Consider the following 24,746-nt stretch of genomic DNA (forward strand, 5'->3'; position numbering starts at 1 on the left):
GAACATATTTACAAACTACATGTTTACTTGGTACATATGACATATAAAGCTAATCTATCTTTAAATCTATCTTTCCTGATGCTCTGAATCAGTAAAGTCATATTTGTGATTATATTGCATATTTAATGTTTGAACAGAAGCTTCTATGCTAATGTTTACTCTGAAAATTGAAAATAAACAGCAGAAAAAAACTAATGTTGGCCTATTTACAGAACAGAACACTCTGAAGTATAAAGGGAGAAAGGAATAGAACAGATGGGGACCCAAGCATCCCTATAATTTCAATTTACTAAGTCCCTTCACCACATTAAAGAGTCTCAAGGTGGTTCACTGGATTGTATTTGTCCAAAAATCAACCTTTTGGAAAACTGAGTAAAGGTTTGGTCAAATGTAAAGGTTATAAGGGAAGAGGAAGAGTATTTCCAGAATTTATGGATGAAACATCTGAATAACCTTTCATAATGACAGGTAAAGAAAGATGGGAGTATGAAAGAGGCAAGGAATAGAGCTTTTGCACATTTGTTAGGGCTTTCACAGAAGATTCCTGTGGCAAAAAAGTACCATTATCATGTCATTACTGTCCGCCAACAGTCCTCCTCATTGAGTTAATCATCCCATGGGAGGAAGGAGTGGAGGCTGAAGTTCTCAGACCTGGCAGCTATGTGTAAGGAAGCTGGCTGGAGGACCATAGTCTACCCTGTGGAGGTGGGATGCTGGGGCTTCATTGGTGCATCGACAATGAGGTTACTCCATAATATGGCAGTGACTGGAGCGAGACTCAGAAGGGCCACCAGAGGTGGCTGAAGAGGCAGAAAAGGGTAGCTTTCGGTTGTAACTGAGGAGGAAGAACAGAAATTGGGAGACTGACTAATCCCATTGAAAGCTGCAGGGGGAGGCAGAGAGATGTCCCTGCCAATGCTCTGCCGCCAGAAGATCTATTAGGGTTAAGGGAACGAAACATCAATGAACGATGGTCCCTGGCTGATGACACTGCAGCTGACCCAAGGGTATTGAGGAGGTGCGGCAGGCAGCAATGCCAAGCAGGAAACAACATCTTTCTGTAAATCTCATTAGTGGAGTGGGAGTCTGAGATAAATGTTGAAATCCGACCACAGTACTTGAGAAATTAAGGTTTAATTATTAAATAAAACTGCAATAAACAAATCTAGATTCAGTAATGCTGACAATGAAACTGCAGGGTAACTTTGAAAACTTAAATGGTTACAAATGTCCCCCAGGGAAGGAAAATAGTCCTATCCATGTTCAGGAGACTCCAGATTCAATGCAATATATGAATGCATCTATGGGTGAGAAAATGAATGGTATGGAACTGTTGGGACAAAAATAATGCAGAATGGACAGCTGGCAAAAGACAATGGCACAGACAGTCCTGATGACCCTTCAAGGTCATCCTCACTAATATTTGAGGATGTGTAGCAGATTGGGAGAGCAAGCTTGAGAAATAGGTTTAAAGGGGTTATACAAAAGGAGATGGAGAAATAGAAGTTCCAGTGAGACAGACAGATGAGTCAAGCACTAACTTGCCAAGCTATATCTTACCCTATCAGCTAATGTCCCGGACTGTTCTGTGGGGCTCTGTTTCCTCAGAAAAAAAAACAGAACTGCCCTCTTTGGCTATGCACTGGCGTACAGAGACTCGGAAGCACAGAGGGCCTAATCGTACACTGGGTGGAGACCTTAGTGTCCACCATTCAGAATGGATCAATAATACTAGTCCAGTTGTTTGAATGCCAGAAGGACATGATTGCAAGACTGAGCCTGCAGTAGAACAAACCTAAGGGGGAGAAAAAAAAACTATTAACTATGCTCATATATCTAATTGCAAAAGACATAAAGTATATTGGTAAGGATGATGTAGATTTTTGACACAATTCATTGAAGCAAACATTGTGCATGTAATTTACAGGTCCACCTTCATTCTGAAGAGACATTCCATTATGTTGCATGGAACGTCCCTCTTCTATTATAATTAAATTAGACGAGAGCGACCATTGCTGCTTGAATCGCTGTTGAGGAGCATACAAAAATGCCACGTAGCTGAAGCTATGAAATGGCTTGAAATGCATGCTGACCAATGGAAGCAAAACACTGTAGACTATACTCTCCAAAGCCACAAGCAATGGATCAAATCAAATCTCTGAAATTCTGCAACACCAGTGGTGAACAATTCAACAATTAATGGAAGGGGGTGATGACTGCATGCACCTTTCCATTCCCAACAGAATATACTGCGAGAGCACAGGAGCCTGTGACTCTTGTAATTATCATCAAGGGGATGATTCTTCTCAACCTCCTCTTACGACTCTGACTGGAAAACTTTCTTTAGCTTTCAACTACAGCAGAGCTAAAGATGGTGATGGAGGGCGACCTCTCTCAGCTCATCAGTGAAACAGTTAAATTGTTCCTATTCTAATGTCTCAATTTTCCTTTGCAGGGTGGCCGAGGTCCTGTCAGGATCTTGCTTTGTAGTGGAAGTGCGCAATAGAGCTGAATTTCGGAAGCGTGGTGAGAATAATAGTTTATACCTCTCAATAGCATTTGACTAAGCATGGAATCAAGAAGCACTTTTAAAATTGCAATCAGTGTGAACCAGGATTATAACTCATCCTAGACCTGAATTATACCCAGCTCAAACAATGATGGCTATGATTATAAATTCTACCAGCAAGAAATACAAGTATAGTATATGCATTGAGAATTACCATTCCATAGCGATTTTCCTGCAAGTCATACTCATCTTGACTTGGAAATATATCACTGAGTCAAAATGACAGAATTTATCCCTAACAGAAAAGTGAGATTATCTTCCCCATATCAAATGCTATGGTTCGAGATGGCAGCCCACCACCATTTTCTCAAGGAAAATTAATACCTTGCATTAATGCCACTTCTCCCATACAATGAAAGGGATCCTTCAAAACTGAAACTACATTAAGCAACTACAAATTACATTTATTTAAACTCAGACTAAAATAATTCACTTTTAATGCCACCAAATTACCTTCTCTAATCTTTAAACAGATTGATGTTATGTCCTGTATTACAGGGCATTGCCATAGTCATTTTAAAAGTATCCTATCACGAGGACAATTAGGTTTTAATTTTCCAGGATAATTTTTAAGTCACCTCTGTGCTGACCGTCATTCTTTGTAGTGTGTTCTCATAACGAGCTGCATGTCTTCACCATTAACTGTTGCTGTGGGAACCACCCTGCACTCTCAGCTGCTTCCAGCGGTGAAAGAAAAGAAGTATTTCCTACATTTATTCATACAGTATTTGCACGCTTTGTGCAGTCTGGAAGCTATTTCTTTACAGCCTAGCATACTTAAATTGATATGAAGCATCAATTTATTTATGAATTACATTTTTAAATGGATGTTGTAAATGAAAGTTGTTAGAGTCAGCAATGCAGTGTGATTAATATCTTAGTTGTGGACTTGGCCCAAGCTCACCTGAGATCTTGCTGCTTACAACTTATCCAACCAGACTTCTTTACGGCAATATTTACTCTGTATCATGCTGTTTTTATGGAACACATCCTTCAACTATTTTTTTTAAAGAAAGGCAATATTTAGGAATGAAAAATATTTAAAGTTAAACAGCTAAGTATTCCAACCCACCCTTAAACCTGGTTTCAGTTACTTTCTCAAGTTAATGGCAAAAACTTGGGAAATCAGTCAAGACAGCAGGATTGAATCAACAGGGTGTTGATTGGGCAGGGTGTGTTTCCCCTTGTAGGTGAATCTAGAACTGGGAGGCAAAATAAGAGGTTGCTTAGTTGAGAAAAAAGCTGAGATAAATGTGACTTTTCGCAACTCTCTCTCACAAAAAGTGGAACCTTTGAATACTGAAAATCAAGGACCAAGAAACAACTTTATTCGCCATGTTAATTTAAATGTATAAGGAATTTGCTGTGGTGTCTTGGTCAGGGCGCAATATGCAACAAAAGACCAACATTCAACCATTATAAATTAGAAAGAATTATATAGAAATTTAAGGTTAGAAGTTAAAGTATAGATATAGAATAAAATGTGCATAAATACATAAATACCAGCATATGTTTACAATATAAACAGTGTTACAAAAAGTGTTTACAGTGTAGTGCAGTGACGGGGGTAATATAGGGTGTTGCGGGGCTAATTAGAATGGTTGATCAGATTTACTGCCTAGGGGAAGAAAATTTAAGATAGTGTGAAGGTTTATTTATAACCCTATAGTGCTTTAAAGCAAAGATAGATAAATAAGGAGGTTGAAGATTCCACAGGTCAAAAGGAAAGAAAACTTAAGGTCATAATCAAGAGGCATTTAATAAGATCAAGGTCAAGCATCCTCCTCTTGCTTCTAATTCAAAAGTCCATATGTACACAAACCATTTTAGGACTCATCTGTAAGCTGTGCTTTCTGACCACTACCAATCATTTGCGGTAGTGTTAAGGGGTAGAAAAGTTGATGTGGGAAAAGAAAACCTAACGGCCCAGAAACCATTGCATTAAATGACTCCCAAAAAGAGCTGATGAACTTTTTTTGTTACTTCTTTCTCCCTTTTTTAGTGTATCTGTTCATCAACTCACAGTAAGTCCACAAACATTTCCACTAAAATAAGACATATATGAGGTGTTAGAAGAACTTGAAGATTGAAAATTAAATGCTTTTCTATGGTGGTAGATGTAAATTCAGAGCAGTGAAGACATGAGCTCAAGCACTGAGAACAAAAGCCAGGTTACTGATATCCTAATAAAACAAGTTAGAAAGAATAATACCCATGGATCTTATTGTAATCAGTACAAGGATTCATTCTGGGGATTGACTTTCACAATGCTGTGAAACTAATTTCAATTATTATTTTATGAGTTATGTCTTGTTTACTTTTCAATCCCTTTACTTTCAGACATTCCTCAACTTTCACAGAATGTGCTCCCACAGCCAAGTTTAGCAACTGCCCAAGAACACCTACAAGCACATGTACAAATTTTAATCCTTTAAGGCCAATTATTATCATCTGCCTATCAGATTATCTGCTCAATTTCTAGCTCATTGTCTCCTGTCCACACTTCCACCATCTGCTCAACTTTTCACCAATCGTCCGGTTGACTATCTCTCAAACCAACACTCACCTGGAATATTATATGAGGATGGAAGGCAGTATAAATGTGTTTCAATTACTTCTTGACTCCCCACTTCACCCTCCCCCAGCAAACTTCCTTTCTTCCTTCTTGGAAGGCATGGTGTTTTCAGAGCTTGCCACGGTTTTCTCGGCACAACTTGATGGCATATTTTAAGCACAAGTTCTGTAAAATTTCATAATCTTTTGCACCAATCATGAGAATAATGTGCCCTCAGCCAACTTCACTGACATAAGTGGCTTCCCTCCAGTGGTCACCGTTTCTATGAACTACTACCCTCATTTAAAGGCCTTTGAGGAAAGCTATGCTGGATGCTATGTCTGATGATGTCCTGACAAAGGGTCTCAACCCGAAATACTGACTCCTTATTCTTTTCCTTAGAGGATGCCTGACCTGCTGAGATATTCCAGCATTTGTGTGTGTTACTCTGGATTTCCAGCATCTGCAGAATCTCTTGTGTTTATGTTACAGATGATAAACTGCATTAAAAAGTTACCAAATGCATTTTTAAAGAAGTGATTAACAATATAATCTGGTTAGATTATAAGTAACATATAAAGATCATTTTTCAGTTTTTTGAGATCGGATTACTCAGTGGTAATTATAAATGTTTCTTTTTAGTGATAATAAGTCACTCAGTGCTGTGTGAAATAAATGTGACAAAAGGTACCACTCCTTTCAGGAAATTTTTTTAAAGCTACTATCTTTTGAAGTAATTACTGCTGTCTGATTATCTCATTGTTCATGGACAATTTTGTAGCTGCTGATAAGTAAATTAAATTGACTAGAGTCTCAATGGTAAATTAAAACACTTTTCAAAATGGCCACAACCTTTGGTGATGATCACGTTACAATGCCTATTGCTAGAGGTCAGGCATTTATGGTGAGGGGGGAAGAAGTTTAAAGGAGATGCGCAGGGCAAATTTCTTTTCACAAGTGTGGTAAATATCTGGAAGCAGATGCAATAATGACGTTTAATAGGTTTTCCTATAGACACATTAATATAGGGAATGGCGAGATATGGATTATGTCCAGGCATAAGATAATTAGTTTAATTCGGCATTATTGTTTGCACAGACATTAGAAACATAGAAACATAGAAAATAGGTGCAGGAGTAGGCGATTCGGCCCTTCGAGCCTGCACCGCCATTCAGTTTGATCATGGCTGATCATCCAACTCAGAACCCTGTACCAGCCTTCCCTCCATACCCCCTGATCCCTTTAGCCACAAGGGCCATATCTAACTCCCTCTTAAATATAGCCGATGAACTGGCCTCAACTGTTTCCTGTGGCAGAGAATTCCACAGATTCACCACTCTCTGTGTGAAGAAGTTTTTCCTACTCTTGGTTCTAATTAGTGGGTGTAAGGGCCTGTTCTTGTACTATACTATATGTTGAAAGATTGGAATGACTGGGGGTGTATACACTGGAATTTAGAAGGATGAGAGGGGATCTGATTGAAACATATAAGATTATTAAGGGATTGGACACGCTAGAGGCAGGAAACATGTTCCCGATGTTGGGGGAGTCCAGAACCAGTGGCCACAGTTTAAGAATAAGAGGTAGACAATCTAGAACGGAGTTGAGGAAAAACTTTTTCATACAGAGGGTTGTGGTTCTGTGGAATGCTCTGCCTCAGAAGGCAGTGGAGGCCAATTCTCTGGATTCTTTCAAAAAAGAGTTAGATAGAGTTCTTAAAGATAGTGGAGTGAAGGGATATGGGGAGAAGGCAGGAAAAGGGTACTGATTGTGGATGATCAGCCAGGATCACAGTGAATGGTGGTGCTGGCTTGAAGGGCTGAATGGCCTACTCCTGCACCTATTGTCTATACTGTTGTATGTTCTATGATTGCACCCAATTTATACTCCAACATGTCTGAGTCAGTGTCTAGAACATCAAACATATCTTAAATGGAAGTTTAAACAATCTTTGTTGGAAAGTTATATTACCTTCAGCTTTGAAAAGAAAAACACAGAAGTCCTCAGTTGATATATCCTGTTGCACTGGGCCAGACAATTTGATTTTCCCTCCGTAACGCTGAGGTGTTTTATGGTACTTCTGGTTAAGATGGGGTAAGTCATCACAGGCAAGATACCAAATATAAGAACACAACGGTTGGAATGGCTAGGCCACCCATCATAGATAATGAAGTGATTTAACTATGCACAGTTCAGAGCACCACTACTATGCCATGAATAGGTTCCTGATAATTTATTTGCTTTTCACTGTTTTTCTGCAAAACATGTGAAAAATGAAATGCTTTGCATCCTGTGGAGCATGGCTAGCACAAAAGTGCTGCAGCTCTGATAAAATTCCAATTATATGCATCCCTTGTTGAAGAAAAACTTTAAAAGATTACTTCATCTATAAGCACATTAAACAAGAAGAGTCAGTTACAAGGTCGTGTCTTTGTATGACTAATTGACTGTCAACCAGTTTAGTACTTTAAAGTCAAAACACTCAAGTTTAACATCCGGTAACAGAACACATGAACATAGGAACTTGGGGAAATAGAAATGACCATTTACACTATCCAATTCATGTTAGCTGCATCTGGATTCCCGACCTGATTTGATCATTTTTCGTCTTTTTCAGATTGTATCCATATCTTTCCACTTTCTGCTGAATCAGTAATTGACCGAATTCCCTTTTGAATACTTCAACAAAGTCAGCATTTACTACACTAGGTGCCAGCCCTTTCCATAAATCAAAAACTCCAAGCGTGACAAAGTTATTTCTGAAGTCTGGTAGAGGCCTCTTCACATTCCATTCATGTCGGCTAGTTTTTATATGTTAATTCTGTACAAAATGCTTCTCTCAACATTCACACCATTAGTTCCCTTCATCTTTGTTTCAGGAACTTGGATCCCTCCTGTCCCTTAATCCTTCAGATTTGTTGATTTATAGAATATACTCTAACCAGCTGCAGGGGTTCAGATATTTTATATCCAGAATAATGAATAGCTGGCTGTGAGTGAGTTACGGGCTGTAATCTGATCATGAGCCTCTGAAGATTTATGCAGAGAATAATGGATACTTGGAAAAGATTCATCTGTAAACTGTAATTTTTAAATGAGAATTTTTTTTTGCAATAGGCAGACTCAATCATGGAACAGCCAACATTGGTTTACTCTGAAAATACAAACGCAAGTCACTGAACAGAGTCCACAACGGATTGAATTTCTGATTAAAAAAACCTGCGCTGTCAAACATGACTGCTGATGCAAAAATATTTCTGCATCAAACACCACTGCCTTTGCGTCTGTTTACAAACACAACCATCTTTCACAGAACTTCCCATTTCTTTTATCTTCAAGAGCATTGCTTTGAACAGACAAAAGCATTTGTTACTGTTTTAATCCAAGAACTGAGAAAAATGATAATGTTAAGTTGTAAATGAAAGTGGAAATAATGTTTTCACTTAGCTTTTTTTTTGCTGCTGGGGTTTTGCAAAATCAACTAAAACTATATTTCATCCCAGTCATGCTCTATTATGAATAGGCTGGTGTACGATATCTCTTTCAGCGCAGTACTACTGCATGCAGCCTGCTGCTTTAGTGATAATTTGAAGGCTTTTTATTGCAAGTTTAGGGCAGGCAGGAGGGTTTAACAGGTTCTTAAGTAATTTGTAATTTTACCCACCCCACCAAACAACATTTAATCAGAGATCGTTGTTGTAGTTTCATGTTAGTGTTGTATTAACAGCTATAATGGGAAATCTGAGCATGAATGAAATGTATGAGAAAAAGCAGTTGCCAACTCTCTCTCTATAGTACCAGGCTTTTTGCCAGGCCAGAATGGCACTCCAGTTGCGGGTGTGGGCTATAGCCTTAATATTTCCCTTTACTCGTGCCTAAATTATTACAGACACTTATCGGTTGAGGGAGGAGGAGAATTAAGTAACCAATCAAAAACACAATTAATGATGCCACTAAGATCTGACTGTGGTAATACTGGAAACTGTTTCTATATGATTCCTCACAAAATCAGTGCTGCTTTTGGATCATTGTCAGAATAAATCTGAGGACAACTATCCATCTCAGAAGCTTTAAAAGCATTCATTGCTATTACACTGTCAAATTTCTCATCTAAGTTTTCTCTTCTATTAAGTCATCAAATAACTCAGCCACAATTAGTGTTTCTTTGAATTTAATAATATGTTGCCTAAAAAATTGTTTGGTCATTATTTTATCATTCTTGATAAATATTGATAGGCATTTGAAATTAGTATTACCCAGTCTAATTTTTAATTAGAGCATGATGAATGAAGAAGCTGTTGAACGGTTTTACACGATATATATTTTCTGATTTCAAAGTTTATCAACATCATTTAATTATAACTATTTATGAATTTTTCATGACCACAGGAAACCACAAAACCTCTTAATCATGCTGTTAGAGGCACATTTTAACAATTAATTTGTTAATTGAATGGTCTCAAATTTTTCTGTGGCAGATGAATGTTAAAAGCATTTTTGGTTTCTGCTTCTGTAGCAGAATACAAGTAACTAGTAATTGCTTAGAAATGAATGCATCAGACAGTTGATTCTTTTACACAGGACAAAAGATTCATTCGTCTTACTTTGTCAAATACCTTAAAACTAATTGGCATTGTAATTGGCATTGATGTCTGCATTTAAATAGCAGCATTCCAAGTTAGAAGGTAACAATCTTTTTGGCTTTGATCTCACCATCAATCTCTAGCAGAGAGAAGGAATAAAATTACCCATCACGATAAAATTTACAGGAAATTTGCAGTTCAAGGATTTCAGGTGCCTGTATTATAATTAGATAAACTACCTGAGAGAAAATATTTGCTTTTGCTCTTGCCCATTCTTTCACTTTTTTCTTTATTGCTTGATCTTACCATTTTGTGTGTGTGTGTGTGGGGGGGGGTGGGAAAAGGGCTTGATTTGCTGTTGTTTTGTGAGTGTGATGGTTGTTAACACAAACAGCGCATTTCACTGTATACTTTGATGTACATGTGATAAATAAAACTGAGCCTGAATCATTTTGTAAACCATTGATCTAAGAAGCCAATAAGCCACCTGATACAATCATATGCAGGTAACTTTCTACATCCACAAGAAGCTACGGGAAGGGGTCAGGTTTTGCTCTTTATCCTTCAGTAATGTCTAAGAATTGGAGACTCTTTCTTCCTTCTCTTGACAAGGTAGATGTGGAGGGGATGTCTCCTATGGTGTAAGAATCTAGAACAAGGGGTCATTTTTAAAAAATAAGATGTCATCCATTTAAGGTGGAATTGAGGTGATTTGTTTCCTCTTCAGAGGGTCATAAATCTCAAAGGTGGTAGAAGCAAAGTCTTTTAATGTTCTTGAAGCAGATATGGAACTTGATTATCAAAGTGAATAAATATTACTACAGAGATAGGAATACAGAACTGAGCTTACAATCAGATCGAAGATCATCTTAATGAATGATAAACCATATGGTCGATTCCTGCTGCTATGTTTGTATGTCTTCTCCCACACGTCCAGTACCACTATTCCAACCCCGCCCCTCCGTAATCCAGGTCTGAGAAAAAACCATGACTGTGACCAAACTAATGAAAAGTTCACAACAGGACTGATTACTAATTGAGGTAAAACAAACACTGCACTTGCATAAGTACCAATTCAGAGATACGCACCAATGAAATATGCCAGAAGTATAGCCAGTACCACCGAGGCAGCGATAGAGCACAATGCAGCGCACTTCCAGCTGCAGTATTTGGACGGCTTCTTGAGTTTAAAAGCATTTCGGGAGAAGGTGCTTCTGGGCAAGAGTCGCGGAGGTGGAGAGTAGACGGTACCAGAGGTTAAAGGATAGCCTGGCGAAGATGTGCTGAACAGAGGTGTTGTCCCAGAAGAGGTCTTAAAAAGAAAGTGCCTGGAAGAGAGAAAGAACAGTCTTCAGAAAGGAAGTACACAGTCTAGCATGACTTCTTTTGCACTTCAAGCCTGGCCAATGAAAAAAGAACAGAAGGCACAAAACCTTGCCTGTTCTTAATGAATTACACTTTCCCATTTGGAATCCAAAAATTCTCTTATCATATCATAATTGCATTTCAAAAAGAGCTTGGCCTGGGAACTTCAACCCTTATAAGGTGAAATTGTTTTTATTTTTTAGTCCAAGGACCAAGATTAGCTTGGTGTGCTTAGCATCAAACTGGTAGCCATGAACACACCTGCATTTTTATCTTGCAGAACAGCTAAAATATCACAGCATTTTAGTCAATTATCTAGTGGTAGAAAGATTTAGTTGCAATGTCACAGTCTGCACTTCATTTGATGTCTATCAAGGGAATGATGGATCTTACTGCACATTGTTGGGCAAAACACCAAAGAAAGCAGTATTCATATTCACTGGGCAGAGAGTGCAACATCTTGCTCAGAGCTTGTAATGTCGCGTAGTTCCTTTCTAGATATTTATACAGCTAGTTCAAGCAAATAAATTCTCTTGCTGGTGCCAATTAAGCTCAAACCTGTAAAACTGAAGATGATGGAGATTGATAAAGGGGCTAATTTGCAGTCTCTAGTGTCTCCAAGGGGCTAATCTTGCTGGCTGGAGTCAGTAGTTCTGATCAGAACCGCCAGCGTTCAGCCATTTAAACTTCACTAAGTCGAAGGCTTACCCGCTGTTGAGCGCGGAAGTCTGAGTCTAACAGAGTGACAGATGGTGCCGCATCTGTCACTACACTCTGTCGTTGGATTCCAACGGCACAATCCAGTCTTGATGGGAATCCCCGGCATTATGTTGGGAAATTATCTTTCAGATCATATGCCTGGTTTGACGTGGCATAGGGATCTAGAACCCCAGTGCGGATTTGATTCTCGGCCTGTAAGCAAGGAGGCAAGTGGGAAGGTATATATTCTTTTAATAGTTTCACTAAAATTGACACCATTTATTATTTTTGTCTTCACTTTTTTATAATTTTTAAAAATGCTTATTATTTTTTCTTTAACCATTAATTGATTTGATATTTTTTTCATGTTTATGGATGTTTGTAATCTATGAAACTGTAGGAACAATGCCTTTGTTTAAAGTCCCTGTTATTTCTTGATTCCACCCTTATAATTTCAGCTCACTCTGACTCTGTTGCACTCATTGTTAATTGCACTGATTTTTTTTTCATTTTTATATATCTTTTGAAGCGTTTACATTGTTTTATGTCTCTTAGAGGCTTACACACAAATTTTACTTCCTCCTTCTTCTTTGGTCATCCTTTGCTAAATTCTAAAATCCTTCTAATCTTTAGACTGACTACTGTCTTTTTGGCATAATTATAAGCCCTTGCCTTTAATCTAACACAATTTTGATATCTTGTTAGCCATGTTTGGACCATATGTCTCCAGAGGATATTATTCCTTAAGGGTATAGAAACCTTAAGAATGATGAATTGCTTCTTAAAATGTGTTGCCATTATTTAAATAGCTCCTTATCTTTATCAAGGCAGTGAAGCTGGGCATGGAGTTTGCAAACTGTCAAAGTTTTCAAGGTCTTTTTGGGGATCCTTGAAATTATTTTACAATTTCTCTATTAATCAACTCATTCCCTTGTAGTTTGCTTTGCAGAAACTTAAGAGCCTTATTTCCCTCATGACCAGATCCATTTGAAAGTCAGAGGCAAATTGTATCAAATTAGGAATATTCTTTTCAATAGACTCTTTTACTACAAGGTCAATTAACCCTGTCTCCCAGAACAATGTTGGATCTGAAATAGTTTGTCCCTCTATCCAGAAAATGAGCTCAAATGCATTCCACGAACTTTTTTCCCACTGCTACTGCAGACTTGGTTTGCCTAGCGCATGAAAAAAAATTATACTCCACTCTAATTTTCAGTCAAAAATTGCAGAACAAACCAGAGGGACCATATGACTTTCTCTAATCCCTAAATGTGGCATTAAACCTATTTGGTAGCTGTCTGAAATAACTGTGCACCTGCATCTGTTGTATTCTAATCTAGGTACCCCCACCCCAGCAGAGGTGATCCTCCTTAACTTAAAGTCATTCTGCAAAGCTGGCTGTGACAATAAGTAGTGATAGGATCTCAGGTGGTACTTCCTGAAGTCCATACCCTGAACTCTCTTGGTAGACAACTAGCCCCTGACATTTGATTTGTTTTGAGTAATTGGTTGAAACTTTAAAATTATTCAACTAAACTTAATTAGAAAACAAAACTTAGATTGAACATGAGGGGAAAAATAAATTTAATTACAAACACCTTGAAGCACTAGAGATTAATTAAAAACTTGAAAATACATAAACTGCTTATCTGCACTTAGTACACAGGGAATTAATTCAAGCTGGAGTCAATGGACCCTTAAATGAACGGGGTTGTGCTCCTTAGGACAGCAATTGCTGCCATAAAGTTGATGGACTGGATGCAAAATGCATCCATGTTCTTTCAAAAAGGCCAGCAGTGAAGCAAGTCAAATGCGTAGTATCTGGCCTTCAGCTCATTCCTGACTTCTGCGTTCCAACACACAGCTGGAGAATTTGGTGATGAACTGAACAGAGAGAGGCAGAAACAACAGGTATTGTAAGTACTGCCTTGCCATTAGGATTGAGAGCACGTTCAACAAATTCAATGACTGGGGTTAAACTCATCACTCAATAGTTATCATTGCCTTGCAAAGTGAAGAATTACAGTTCCTTCCATTAATCAGCAAAAAATGTAATCTGAAAATGCCACTTTTCCTGAGAATATCTCTTTACATTAATTTTACACTACACTGGGGCCTTTTTGAATATTTTGCCTTTCTGAAATGGCTGTCATACCCATTCAGGATTAGTTAGCTGCTTGCAATAACATGGTGACAACAAAAGCTGGAATCAAATCATGAAACTGACAGATTTTGTTTGTGTCAGAGATTAGTGTTAGGTTTTCTGCCATTTTCCACATTCAGAATGTCAGGAAATTCCAGTGTGAGTCAATATTTCGAGATTGATTGACCCACACTGCAGCCAGCAGTGAAGACATATTGCCTGTTTATTTATAAGCTCCTCAGGAATGAGTCTGCGATGCTGGTGGGTCCTTCAGTTGTGAGGCACAGAGTCTTAACATCCTGCTTTAATAGTTGGAAATATCAGAAAAGCTTTTCATGCAGCAAACTCACTCTTTCCAGTAGATATACACAGACTATTCCAATATGAATTCAATACAAATACAAGAAATAGCAAAAATGGATTGGTTACAAAGCCATCAGATAAGAGGGAGAAGATCATCATAGTCACTATTCATGAGTGATTGCGTTCCAATGATGCCATTTTCTTGTTTTTCACTGCCTTGTCTCTCATGTAAATTATTGGTATTATATGACCAAATCAAAGCCTAAAATTTATCCAATTTTATTCTCTATCAACACAACAATTCTTGCTGGAAATTTAATTGGACACATTTGTGATCCCTTGTGGGGAAAAAAAATCTTGTAATCTATGAACTCTTTTGAGACAAGTATCTACTAGCACCTTCCACTCTGGCTCTAATATATAATGCTCTAACTCAATCCTAACTCTGAAGCAAACCTCACCTGAGACTCTGACTTGATCCTTGATTGAGGCTCCAGTCCATCCTTCATCTAGAATCCAAATTAACCTCAAACCACAATGAGTGAATCCTCCATCTTTTCTCCCTTCTCATTGGCATCTGCAGTTGGTTCCACTCTCAATTTACATAGTACTTTCCTCTGCCACCCAATTATGTTCGTACCAATGATCAATATTCATCCCCATAGTTCATATGCTGTAAAGATGACAATGAGCATGTAATACAGTGCATCTCAGCATAAACCAATAACTTTTCCCATTCCTGTTCTAACAAGGGATCCTACCACTAAACGTATCTTTACCTCTCCCCCCCCCCCCCACCTCTGCTTTCTGCAGGAATTGCTCCCTTTGCAATTCTCTTCTCCATTCGCCCCTGCCTGCCAACACTTAACCTTGAAAGTGGTCTAAGTGCTTCACCTGCCCAGACAGCTTCTCCCTCACCTTCATTCAGGACCCCAGGCAGTCTTTCCAGGTGAGGCAAGACTTCATCTGCAAATCTGGCGGGTTCGTCGATTGTGACTGGTGCTCTGGATGCATCCCCCTCTATATTGGTGAGACCTGTCATTAATTGGGGGACCACTTTGTCAAGCACCTCCTCACCACCCGCCACAAGCTGGACTTTCTGGTGACCAAGCATTTTAATTCCAATTGCAAACACGAGGAAATCTGCAGATGCTGGAAATTCAAACAACACACACAAAAAATGCTGGTGAACGCAGCAGGCCAGGCAGCATCTACAGGAAGAGGCACAGTCGACGTTTTGGGCCTAGACCTTTGGTCCTGACGAAGGGTCTTGGCCTGAAACATTGACTGTGTCTCTTCATGTAGATGCTGCCTGGCCATTTTAATTCCAATTCTCATTCCCATTCTGACGTGTCGGCATGTCGAGAAGCAACACCTTATATTCCGTCTGGGGAGCCTCCAACCTGATGGCATGAATACTGAATTCTCCTTCTGGTAACCAAATTTCTGTGCACCCCCTTCCTCTAATACCTACTCCACCTTTTACATCTTCTCACCTGCCTATTACTTCCCCTTGGGTCCCCTCCTCTTCCTCTTTCTCCTCCGGTCCACTCTTGCATCCCATCAGATTCTTTCTTCTCCAGCCCTTGACCTTACCCACCCACCTGGCTTCACCTATAACCTTCCAGCTGGTCTTCTTCCCCACCCACAACTTTTTATTCCGGCATCTTCCCCCTTCCATCTCAGTCCTGGGGAGAGGCCTCAGCCTGAAATGTTGACTACCTATTAATTTCCATAGATGCTGCCTGACCTTTTGAGTTCCTCCAGTATTTTGTGTGTGTTGTTTTGAATTTCCAGCATCTGCAGACTTTCTCTTGTTGATAACTTTTCAGATACTTAAGATCAGAACTCATTGAAAACAAAGATATACAGTACAATTTATGTGGTGCAATAATTGTGTATAATACATAAAAGTTAAATCATAGAAATTATTCAGAAAATCTGAATTTACTGCTTATTTTCCTTCAGATACTAAATTGTTCAAGCTCTTCTGTGACCTGATGTGTTAATACAGTAAGTCCAAACATGTACAACACTGTTCAACTGTGATGGCAATGAATGCTAAACTTGCCTTGGCATAAATGTAAGGCAAGTCATGTCTGATCTGGTCTGATGCTGCAGACTCCAGTACTTGGTAGGTTCCTTTTGAATGAGGGAGTAATGGGCCTTCAGTTTTTAGTGCAGGTAATCCTATTCCCTGCTTTTAACCCAGCACTCGCACTTTTTGAAATTTCAAATATGATCCAATTTGTTTTTAAAGCCAGGCTACCTCAACCCAGAACTGTTCAAGATCAACTTCTGTGTCAAGCTAAAGTCTTTAGACTGAGGATTAACAACCAATCAGTGCTCATACTGAGCCACAGGCAAAGGCACATGGAGGTATCATTGATTAATTGAAGCTTCTATGTTATATGATTTAGCTCATAAAATCACTCGAACAGGAGTGTGAGGAGCTAATGATGGCGGCAGAGATTTTTGTGGACCTGGGCGACTTCTTTGAGTTCATCCACAAAACAGTTTAAATATTTGTTCTCATGTCTTTTTTTTCATTTTCAAGGTGGCTGGGGTCCTGTTGGAGTGCATGATCTACAACTGTGCTCAAACTACATTCTTCACGGATGGTGGGTTCTCGCTCTTCAGACCCCGCCAAGTGGCCTGTATTTGGTGACCTCCAGGAGCGCCTTGCAAGACGTGCGCCTTTGGGATGCAGCCCTGTGGACAACCCGATGCCTCGCTGATGTCACAGATTGAAGCATCGCAGGAGATCAAAACACCGAGACAGCGGGCATGGCCGTTGGAGGCCTTTGCTCCCGAGTGATCTCTCTTTCGACGATTCTGGAGTCAGGGGAGCTCGAATAAGTGATGCTGCAGACTGTAACATTGAAACAGTGAACTGTTGGCCCCCTCTCTCGCTGTAGCAGGAGTGACATCTCTCTCCCTCTCTCTTTCTCTCCCTCCCTCCCTCCCTCTCCCTCATTAATGAGAGACAGGGCAGACTGAGATGTTGAAGTGTTAGAATGGACAGTAGTTTTTGAAGAATTCTAGATCATGGTCTCTGGGGGTCTGCTAATGCTTGCAAGGTGCCTGGTGGAGGCTGATGCTTTTTGCTGAAGCAGGGAGTAGAGGGAGGGTATAAGCTTGATGCTTTGCTGCTTGTGTGTGGGAGAGGAGGGGGTTTTGGGGTTCTAACATCTTTCTGTCATTCATTCTTTGTTTTATTTTCTCTCCATTTTGTGGATGCTTGCAAAGAGTAAGGATTTCAGGTTGTGTACTTTATACATTCACTGACACTAAATTTAACCATTGAAGGTACATACACATTTTGCTCTGAAAGATGGGATGATGTGATGATCAATGCTTAAGGTTGTGGGTCAGTTTCTGAAGGGAGAAATGGTTAAAGTTATCTGTACCGCTGAGGAATTATGTGATCCATGGAGCCTGGACAGAAAATGCCTGACACATTGCACCTTCCTTCTGCTGCCTTCTTTCCTTCCTGTTGTACGTTCTCTACATTTATATTCCTCTTCCTCCTCAGGTTATTGCCTGCTGACTGATAGAAAGGAGTAGACTATTATTATGGCCCAAAGGTAGGCAATCCAGTATGCCTTCAGAATATGACACTAACTCAATTGCAGGGCAATTCCACCTGTTGAGATAATAGGGGGATGTTTTCAGCACCAAGATGGTGTGCCAAGGCAGCACACTTTTCCCTGATGATCTGCTGTGCACAGGTTTCTCTGCGTAGTTGTGAGCCATTTGAATGGGTAATCTTTGTATTGCTGTGCTGGGTGTAATAAAGAAGGCACAGATGGGGGTCTAAATGAAGAAATCTTGATTTTGCAGGGTTGCAGACACTCAATTTTGTTGTGCACATTACCTGTTGAGGGAGTGCAATTGCTTTCTGCAAAAATGAAATTTATCCAAGGCGATGGATATGCAGTCCATAAGACCATAAGGTATTGGAGGAGAATTGGGCTATTCAGCCCATTGACTCTGCTCCACCATTTCATCACGTCTGATTTATTATCTCTTTTAATCCTATTCTCCTGCCTTCTCTCCGTAACCTTTGACAACCTTATTTTGTCAGAAACAGAAAAAAAGTATGGATTTGTTACTTTGAGGTTGTAGCTTTACCTTATGACACTAGGAGATTTCAGTCACAATCTCTTTTATAAAGCAAAGACATCTCAGATATTGCTCTCTGCTGAAGCTGTGGGTGAGAAATTGTTCCCTGAAGATGTTCAACAGACACGGTCTCCCATGAAGTGCACTTCTCTCCCTCTTCCCTTCAAGAGCAGCTTGCCTGCTCACTGTGGCCTATTTATTGTCTCAATTGCACAACACGTTTGTGAGCCTTTCTGTGATCACCCAATTGCCTTCAACCAACAACACACTCCTCATCACACTCCCCCCCCCCCCCCACCACCTCAGTAAGGCTGAGCAGCCTATCCATGTCTGGAAGCAACTTGTTTTGGATCAAAGTTTTAAATAAATAACTAAGTATTTCTACACCAGACTGTCCATTCCATGTGTTCCACTGAGAGTTCAAACAATTGTTAGAAAGCTGTAAAATTCTCACAGAAGCAGCCTGAAGAAAATAATCCAGTAACTAACCTGTAAATAATTCCTGATCTCTTCAAATAATACGGTTGGGGATCCTTCATCCCAGCTAACATTTATTCAGCTGTTCAGAGTTAAAGTAGGATATTAGCTGGACAGCACCCTTTGAAAATGGCAGTGCTGGGATCAACTCGTGATTTGGACTGATTGATATGATCACTGGGTTGCTCTGCATACTTCCACTAGTCATTAGGCAAATCTGCAAAATCTACTTTAACCTCAGAAAATTTTAAATGTACACAAGTGTATCTCGGGTCACTCTCAGGTTGGAGGAGCAACATCTCATATTACATCTAGGTAGCCTCCAACCTGATGGCATGAACTTCAATTTCTCTAACCTGGTAATTTTCTCCCTCCCCATTCCCCACTCCAGGTAGCCCCATACCTCTTCTCTTCTCCTCATCTGCCTATTGCTTCCCCTTACTCCCATGGGCCACTCTCCTCTCCAATCAGATTCATTCTTCTTCAATCATTTACCCATTCCACCCATCACCTCCCATCTCCTCCCTTCTACACCTCCCCCCTCCCCTACCCACCTGGCTTCACCTATCACCTTCTAGCTTGTACATCTCCTTCTCCCACCTTCTTATTCTGGCTTCTTCCCCCTTCCTTGCTAGTCTTGGTGAAAGGTCTCAGCCCAAAACATCGACTGTTTATTCCTTTTCATAGATGCCGCCTGACCTGCTGAGTTCCTCCAGCACTTTGTACGTGTGACTAAGTATATCTAGGGGCCCATTTTAATGAAATGGATACCCCATGGTGTTACCTAAGAAGGTTAATCCAGGTCCCTTCCAGAACCACAAACTTCCAAATCGGAATTCAATCCCAATACAAATGAAAATAAAGTTTGAAAAGAAGCAAGCCAATGAGAAGCATCCCCACTCTTCTTGTGCTATAATGATAACAAAGTAAATCCTCTAATTGACTGTCAAATAAATCATACCTAGCTTTTTAATTTTACCACCTTTACCACAGGACATTACTTTGTCATGCACATTTGTGTGCAATTTGCTTTTGCAATACGCATTGCCTTACATTAATCTACATTCATATTCCCTCCTGGTCAGGTAATTAAAAATTCCATTGTAGAGAAGTACCAAAACATGGGAATGTAAAATTCAAGTCACAGAAGCTGTCAACAAGATTAGGCACTTCATTTGCACATTGCTCTAAAGCTGGCCCATTGAGAAGGAAAATAAAAGAAAAGAAAAAATATTGTGAACTGCAACAGGAAACATACTGGTAAGAACGGCAAAATTAATTGCTTTCACAACTAATTCTTTCAGAATGCCAGTTTGTTGATCTAAGTTTTTTTTTCCATACCTTAACTGTGTGTTTGGTATAATTGAAACAAAAATGAAAACAAAAAATACTCAAAATATTGCTCAAATCTGTCAACACATGGCAGAAATTAATTTAAAGTTATTTCTTTTATTACAGTGATACATTATGCCTGCTTACAGTTAAAAAGTGTTGGTATTTCTTATTGCATTTTAGAGTTTTATATGTATGAATTATCTAAATAGGTATAGTTCTTAAGTCTTGATTTTAACATGGTCCTTTCACCCTGGTCCCAAGTATAAATCAAACCCAAATGACAAGTCTTCTAAAATTGCCTCCTGTAAAAGTCTAATGATAAATGAGGTATGGACATCATCAATCCGAAGGGAACAGGTGCTGACACAAAACTGGTGGAGACAGGGCATATTGCCATTAGACAATGAGAGAGTCATTGAAAAGAATGAAGCAGAATTTGCCTGTGATCTCACCCTCTGGAGAATGTTACAATGAGGCTTAACACAAACTTGAGGAACAGCGAGGGCCTCCTCTGCTGTCTAGACATGTTGCAACTTCTGGACCCAATATTAACATCCAGTAACTCCCTTTCTCTGTATCAGAACTGGTTTCTGCCACAAGTCATCTATCAGTGATATTGGCCGAGATTTTTTCTCTCTTTCTCAAAGTCTAATCTGCTGATCCTGTCCGTTGGCTCTGCATTTGTCTCTATTATCACTCTCTACGTGCAACTATTCACCCATTGACTATTACCAATTTCCATGGCAACCCTGACAAATTTGGGCCTCACCTTATCAAAGATATATTTTTTTAATCATATCTTTTTCTCCCACATGCTCTTCTCAGTTTAAAACGAATGCATATTTCTCTCCTACCCAGTATTGATGAATGATTTTTAATCTGCAACATTAACTCTGTTTCTCTTTCCATTGATGCTGAGTGACCTCCTGGGTGTTTCCATCATTTGCTGCAATTGTTTTCAGAATCAGAACCAGGTTTTATAATTATTGACATGTGTCATGAAATTTGTTGTTTGCAGAGCAATACTGTGCAATACATCAGAATCAGGTGTAATATCACCAGCATATATAGTGAATTTTTTTGACTTAGCAGCAGTAGTAAAATGCAATCCATGATAATATAGAAGAAAAATAACTAAATCAATTAAAGTACATATATGTATATTAAATAGTTAAATTAAAAATAGTACAAAAAACAGAAATAATAAAAAAAAGTGAGGTAGTGTTCTTGGTTCAGTGTCCATTTAGGAATCGTATGGCAGAGGAGCAGAAACTGTTCCTGAATCGCTGAGTGTGTGCGTTCAGGCTCCTACCCGACTTTAACAATGAGAAGAAGGCATGTCCTGGCTGATGGGGGTCCATAGTAACAGACAACATCTTGCTGAGGTACTGCTCCTTGAAGATATCTTGTAAACTACGGAGGCTGGTAAGCAATATGGAGCTGACTAATTTTACAACTTTCTGTAGCTTCTTTTGAACCTCTGCAGTAGCCACCCCTCATACCAGACAGTGATGCAGTCGACAGAATGCCCTGTACAGTACATCTGTAGAAGTTTTTGTGTATTTTAGGTAACAAGCCAAATCTCCTCAAACTCCTAATGAACTATAGCCACTGTCTAGCTTTCTTTATAGCTGCATTGATATGTTGGGACCAGGTTAGGCTCTCTTCTCTTCCTGTGAAATGGGGACACCTCTTTTTCCCTTATTAGGGAGAGAGAGAAAGCCTGTGGTATGTTGAATTACCGGGTGAACAAGTAGTCTTTGGGGTACTGCAAGTATGTGTCTTTATTGATGCTTTGCTGCACACTTGAGTGCTCGGTGAGGGGTGTCAATGCTTTTTTTGCTGATGGGGGAGGGTAGGGGTCATTGCTTTGCTGCTGCTTATGCGTGGGAGGGGGACCTGGGGGAGCTTTAGGGTTCTAACATTTAACTGTCATTCATTCTTTGGGGGCACTCCTCTGTTTTTGCAGATGGTTGTGAAAAAAAAGAATTTCAGGATGTATATTGTATACATTTCCCTGAATTAAATGTACCTTTGAATCCTCTTTGGCCCACCCGCCATTCAACCATGGCTGATCCTTCCTACTCCCCTCCTTAGCCCGACTCCCTGGCCTTCTCCCTGTAACCTTTGAATGCTGTGGAGGCCAATAAAGAATCTATCAATTTCTCCTTAAATACACACAGCTGCCAATGGTAACAAATTCCACAAAGTCACCACCCTCTGGCTAAACATTCACTCTGCACCTCTGTTTTAAATGGATGCCCCTCTATCTTAAAGCTGTGTCCTCTGTCCTAGACATCCTTTCCACATCTACTCTGTTCAGGACTTTCAGCATTTGAAAGGTTTCAATGAGACCATCCCTTAACCTTGTAAATTCCAGCGGTGTAGGGCCAGAGCCATCAAGTGTTCCTCACATGATCACCCTTTCATTCCCGGAATGATCCTTGTGAACCTCCTCTGAACCCTCTCCAATGCCAGCACATTTTTTCTTAGATGAGGAGCCCAGATCTGTTCACAATACTCAAGGTGAGGCCTCACCAGTGCCTTATACAGCCTCAGTATCACATCCCTGCTCTTGTATTCTAGACCTCTTGAAATGAATGCTAATATTGCATTTGTCTTCCTCACCACCGACTTGACCTGCAAGTTAACCTTCAGGGTGTTCTGCACAATGACTCCCAGGTCCTTTTACATCTCAGATTTTTGGATTTTCTCCTCGTTTAGAAAATACTCTGCACATTTATTTCTTCTATCAAAGTGCATGACCGTGCATTTTCCAACATGGTATTTCATTCACCACTTTCTTGCTCATTCTCACTAAGCCCTTCTGCAGTGTACCTGTCTGCTCAACACTACCTGCCCCTCCACCAATCTTCATATCATCGGCAAAGTTGGCAACAAAGCCACCTATTCCATCATCTAAGTCTTTGATATGCAGCATAAAAAAGTGGTCCCAACCCCAACCCCAACCCCTGCAAGACACCAGTATTCACTGGCAGCCAACCAGAAAAGGCTCCTTTATTCCCACTCACTGCTTCCTGCCAATCAGCCAATGTTCAAATCATGGGCTCTTAAGTTGGTAAGCAGCCTTATGGGTGGTACCTTGTCAAAGGCCTTCTGAAAATCCAAATATACAATATCCACAGTACCCCCTTTATTTATCTTACTTGTAATCTCCTCAAGGAATTCCAACAGGTTCCCACATCTGTCCAACAATTGAGGTCAGGCTAACTGGTCTATAATTTCCTTTCTGCTGCCTCCCTTGTTTTTTAAAGAGTGGAGTGACAGTTACAATTTACCTGTCCTCAAACTTTCCTTCAAATTATTGTTCAGTTCCTTCTTGAAAACACTGACTGACACTGTTTCCATCGCCCGTACAGGCAACAACTTCCAGATCCGAACCATTCTTTGCATAAGAAATCTAACCATTACATTGCACTGATCGTTCGATTCCACACACCTTTCAGATACTGAACTTTCCTGTTCAGCTGTGTTGCTGTGGGAATTCACTTAATAGAAGGCCAGTAGACCTTCATTGATGGGGCTTGGCAATAAATTATCCTGGCGTTCCATTCACCCACCCCTTGTTTGTCAAACCAAATGTAAAGTGCTGTAAAATAAGAACCATCCAGGAGCTATGAAGAAAGAAAATAGTACATGGAGTCACAAGAGATTCTGCAGATGCTGCAAATCTTGAGTAACACACAGAAAATCTGGAGGAACTCAGCAGCATCTATGAAGAGGAAAAAGCAGTTGACTCTTCAGACCAAGACCCTTCTTCAGGATTGGAAAGGAAGGGGATAAAAGTCAAAAGGTTGTGGTGGGGGTAGGGAAAGTGGTACACACAGGCAGGTGACAGTTGAGATCAGCTGAGATGGAAGGCAGGTGGGTGAGGGGGGATGAAGGAAGAAGCTGGGAAGTGATAGGTGGAAGAGGAAGAAGAGAAGAAGAAGAATTGGAAATGGAAGAGAAGGTGTAAGTCGGAGCAGGAGAAGGAGGAGTAATCTAATAGAAGGGGATAGTGGACCATGGAAGAAAGTGAAGGAGGAAATGGGTAGGTGTGGAGAAGAGAAGGGGTTAGAGGGGAACGAGAACTGGGAATAGAAAAAAAAGGAGAAAGGAGAGGGGAAGAATTTACCGAAAGTTAGTGAAATCGATGCGGAAGTTATGTGAACATGTAGAATGTGTTGTAAAGCTCAAAAATAGGACTGATAACTCTGCATATTGCCTACCATGACTACCTCTACTTATGTGATCATCAGGATACCCTTCCAAGTGCCTGTGCAGTTAATCATCTATAACAAGTACAATCCTGAGACCTCCACCCTATCTCCTTGATGTTTCTTAATCAGAAGATATACATTAGGAAATACCAAACACATATTGTTCTTCATCTTGGATAATTGAGTTGTTGAACAAAATTAACTAGCTTCTGAATGGTATCAAATTAGCTGATTTCAGTTGCCAACTCCTTTTCCAATTCTATCACACATTTTTATTTTATTTTTGAACAATTTTAATCTACATGAAGTACTTAATTAACAAATTGACTTACATCAGAAAGTCTTGTCAGAGCAAGGTTATATATCTCAT

General features: G+C 39.8%; 1 protein-coding gene across 4 annotated transcripts in view; it reads right to left on the minus strand.

Annotated features, from left to right (window-relative positions):
- Window positions 1-24,746, minus strand: part of tenm2a (teneurin transmembrane protein 2a) — a 588,582-nt gene that overhangs the window by 222,200 nt on the left and 341,636 nt on the right. For all 4 annotated transcript variants that reach the window (XM_072264025.1, XM_072264023.1, XM_072264022.1 and 1 more), the window contains exon 4: window positions 10,796-11,034. In XM_072264025.1, the coding sequence (XP_072120126.1) occupies window positions 10,796-11,034 (239 nt within the window). The remainder of the gene's footprint in view (window positions 1-10,795; window positions 11,035-24,746) is intronic.

This window comes from Mobula birostris, chromosome 7, assembly GCF_030028105.1.
Source record: "Mobula birostris isolate sMobBir1 chromosome 7, sMobBir1.hap1, whole genome shotgun sequence".
Lineage (NCBI taxonomy): Eukaryota > Metazoa > Chordata > Chondrichthyes > Myliobatiformes > Myliobatidae > Mobula > Mobula birostris.